Source organism: Egretta garzetta, unplaced genomic scaffold, assembly GCF_000687185.1.
Source record: "Egretta garzetta isolate BGI_Z169 unplaced genomic scaffold, ASM68718v1 scaffold7, whole genome shotgun sequence".
In the NCBI taxonomy this organism is placed as follows: domain Eukaryota; kingdom Metazoa; phylum Chordata; class Aves; order Pelecaniformes; family Ardeidae; genus Egretta; species Egretta garzetta.
In genome coordinates this window covers 2770757-2774841 of record NW_009260350.1, presented here as the reverse complement: position 1 = coordinate 2774841, position 4085 = coordinate 2770757, and the positions used below count along the sequence as shown (strand labels likewise).

At 47.7% G+C, this 4085-nt stretch overlaps 1 protein-coding gene across 4 annotated transcripts in view; it reads right to left on the bottom strand.

Annotated features, from left to right (window-relative positions):
* The window catches only part of RNFT2 (ring finger protein, transmembrane 2), a 38366-nt gene that overhangs the window by 8751 nt on the left and 25530 nt on the right, over nucleotides 1-4085 (bottom strand). For all 4 annotated transcript variants that reach the window (XR_004842523.1, XM_035898352.1, XM_009642848.2 and 1 more), the window contains exon 8: nucleotides 3607-3756. Coding sequence is in view for 3 of the 4 variants with exons in the window: in XM_035898352.1 (XP_035754245.1) it covers nucleotides 3607-3756 (150 nt within the window). In the remaining variant the exon portion in view is untranslated. The remainder of the gene's footprint in view (nucleotides 1-3606; nucleotides 3757-4085) is intronic.

Genomic DNA, 4085 nt, shown 5'->3' with positions numbered 1-4085 from the left:
GAAAGGGGATGCAGCCCTAGCTGAGCCCTGGATTTTTGCCAGGAGCACAGAAGGTCTGAGTGCCAAATTGGCTTCTGTGGTTTTTCTAATGTGGTTTGTGGCTTTGCTAATGTGGACTCCTTTGGGTATATTTTCAGTGTCTCAGGCAAGGAATTAGACCTGCAACTCTTGTGACAGTAAATGGGATGCACGCACCTAGTGTTTCATGACCTGTATTAGAAGAGTGTTTCTTTCACTTCCAAGCAACGTCTCCAGCGTGCAGAGATCTAATCCTAACCTGGACCCATCTGTGGTACTAAGTAGTTGCCACACAATGACCTGGGACATGTTCCTGAACTTATCACCCTTCAGCTAGCCTATCCATCTATTTACACCTCTGATGAACTAGACAAATTAAAGGAAGATAACATGGATATTAAAGGCATAGGCTGTAGCCAAGGCACTTTCACACAAGTGTGCCCCACAGTCCTGGTCCTAAATTATAGTCAAGGCCAGTAAATAGCTGTGCTCCTCTCCTCGTGGAGCTTCTAAGTAACAGATCAGCAGACCTTCTCAAAATAAGGTTGCTTTTCCAATCTAGATTACCACACCACCACCCATAAAGGCTTCATAGTAGAGAAACATCAAGCTAGCCCATAAAGAACTGCTTGCACCTATGTGTCAGGGCTCCAAGTACACTAATAGGCCTTCATGGCCCTGATGAGCCTCAGCTGGCATCTCCACCCACAATCCCTGCCCATGGGGCCAGGAGCTCTATTTAAACTCAGCCCTGGAGATTTCAGTTCATTTTTGAGCTGTGTTGTGTGGGTGCTAGTTTCTAGCTTGGCCATAGCCATACCTGTGCCTATATATTGAGTTTGTGTGGCAAGGTTTTTGGTGAGAAGCTGCCAGAAGCTTCCCATGTGTCTGACAAAGCCAGTGCCAGCCAGCTTCAAGATGGACCTGCTGCTGGCCAAGGCTGAGCCCATCAGCAATAGTGGTAGTGCCTCTGGGATAACTTATTTAAGAAGGGGAAATTTACTGTGCAACAACAATTGCAGCTGGAGAGAGGAGTGAGAATGTGTGAGAGGAGCAGCCCTGCGGCCACCCAGGTCAGTGCAGAAGGAGGGGAGGAGGTGCTTCAGCTGCTGGAGCAGAGATTCCCCTGCAGCCCAGGGAGGCCCACAGGGGAGCAGATCTCCACCTGCAGCCCAGGGAAGACCCCACACTGGAGAAGGGGGCATGTGCCCAAAGGAGGCTGTGACTCTGGGAAGCCTATGCTGGAGCAGGCTCCTGGCAGGGCCTGTGGCCCTGTGGGGAGAGGAGCCCAGGCTGGAGCAGGTTTGCTGGCAGGGCTGGTGACCCCGTGGGGGACCGACACTGGAGCGGTCTGCTGCTGAGGGACTGTATCCTGTGGAAGCGACCCATGCTGGAGCAGTTCATGAAGAACTGCAGTCTGTGGGAAGGACTCATGTTGGAGCAGTTTGTGGAGGTCCCTTATGTGGGAGGGACCCCATGCTGGAGCAGAGGAAGAGTGTGAGAAGTCCTCCCCCTGAGGAGGAAGGAGTGACATAAACAACATGTGATGAACTGATTGCAACCCCCATTGCCTGTCCCTCTGTGCCACTGGGAGGAGAGGAGGTAGAGAACTTGTGAGCAAAGTTGAGCGTGGGAAGAAGGGAAGGGTGAAGGGAAGGTGTTTTAAGACTTGTTTTTTATTTCTCATTGCTTCACTCCTTGATTGGTAACAAGTGAAACACATTTCCTCAAGTTGAGTCTGGTTTGCCTATGACAGTAATTGGCGAGTGATCCCTGCCCTTATCTCAACCCATGAACATTTTGTCCAGCTGAGGAGGGGAGTGATAGAGAAGCTTTGATGGGCACCTGGCATCCAGCCAGGGTCAACCCACCACAGCCTATCTACTGATCTGGACACCCTCACCTTGAGCCTGTCTCATCACTATGGCTATGCACTGCAGTTGTTGGACTATATCTGATCCTGTCTGTCTTCACCAGACCTGATCCTGCCCTGTGGATGGATGTTCTGGCTTTGTCTTGGACCTGCCTCACTCCTTGAAGATCTGGACTCTGCATCTGGCTATCTCCTCCAGGCCTGCCCTGCTTGCCTTGTTTGGGTGCTGTGGGACTGGGCCCTGGCTAGCGAGGCCCTTGCCCTGCCAGTTGTGGTTTTGTGCTTGGCTTCCCTTTCTCCATGTTGTAAGAAATGGCATGCAGAACTGCAGGTAAACATCCCTTCTCCAGGTGTTGAGTAACTTTTGCAAGAAGGGACACCAGAAAGATCACCTGAAATTTGTTCTTGTAACTGTGATCTGTATATCTGACCTCACAAGCTAGAAAGGCATGGAAAGATTGGATACTGTTGTCTAGAGGGAATCCAAACAATGACATCTTTGAAAGGGACAACAATCCTCTCCCATAACACAGAGTAAAGAGCAGAAAACATCCTGCTGAGAGAATGGATGGGTGTGCAGGGAACTACACTGGTCTCATGTGCCTTCTATTCTGGCACTGTTTGCTCTGTTTCTGGCTTGATTACAGACCTGCTGTGACCAAGTCACTTTACTTCCCATGACCTCCTCTGCCTATCTTGCCTATAAAAATTGTAAATTCTTTGCAGCAAGGGTTGCATTGCCCCATTCCTGTTCAATCCTATTCAATTCCTATTCCATATCTCATGATATGTATTGCTCAGCAATCCATTAGCCCCTTTGAGCTGTTTTCTACTCAGATATATTCTCTCTTCTCTATTCTTCAGTTTGCTTCTGCAGAGCCATAGCCCCTTTCTCCTAGGAAGAGACAAGCATCAGGGCTGCAGCAGCCTTGACTCACTTGGCCTTTCTCAGAGGGATGGATACCACAGGTCTATAAATATTTGCTTCAGCTACTGCTCTGCCCTTAGGCAAGGTTCAATACACACAATTAGAAATACAACTATTTCTAGACCTCAGACTTAGGACTCTTCTAAGTCAGTCACACCTATTCATTTATAATTGTACAGGCAGACTTTGTGCTCTTAACATTCTTACTTTTGAGGAAACATTAATTACTGTTGTCCATCACTGAGATCCTGGACTTGTATCAGCCAGACCAGGACCTAGAATGGGGGCAGAACTACCTCTTATCTAGGCAGGATTTGGATGACCCCTTTTTTCCCTGCTGCATTTGCTACTCTGACGGAGTATCTACCCTGCCTTGAAAGACAGAGGAAGGCTTAGAGAAACATTTAACTGTCTGCAACCTTCCTTTCAGAGTTGGATCTAAAAGTCTGGAGACAGCTAAACTCTCTTCCAGTACCAGTTCCCCAAGATGCCACTTCCATTCTCCTTGAGCCTTTATAGAAAAGTATTAGAAAGCAGCAATGACTTCATCAGCCTGATGCAACACTACATGAGCAGTCACATATTTTCCTCTAGCTCATCAATGCCCACATACTGGTGAAGCAAAATGCTTTTGGTAATTAAAGCACATGGTGTCCCCAGCTGCTGCAGCTTCCCTTCCTGGATAGTGACAGCAACAATCAAAAGGCGTATTTGTTCCCCTCAGCTGTGCTTCTTTCTCTGCTCTTGCTACAGCTCCCACAGAGGTTACTAATGAGGTGGTACTCACCTTGCAGAGGCTATACAGGATGATCAGGATCCCACCTAGGAAGTAGCTGCTGGATGGATCATCTCCCATGATATACTTATACCATAGCTGGATGGGGACGAGGGAGCGGAACAGCTGGCTCAGCTCCTCAATAACCAGATAAAACTTGCCCTGTAAAACAAACAAGTGATACATGATTACTACCAGGAAGTCAAACGAAGAGCATTTAGGTGCAGGGATTGGTGCTTATAGGACTTGTATTCACTGTTCACCTATGCACTCTGTCAAATGGTGCACAGACCAGTATTCATGAGATGCAGTGTTCTTTGGAGCCATTTAACTTGGTGCCTAGAAAGGGTAACTATAACTTCATTGTTTCTTAGTGTTCCTCTTGCTTTGTCATTTATCCAGCTATTCCACACTTTTAAATCTTAAACTCTTAGAGCAGGCTATGGATATACACCTTATTGCATATCTATGCAATGCAGGACTGACAGCAG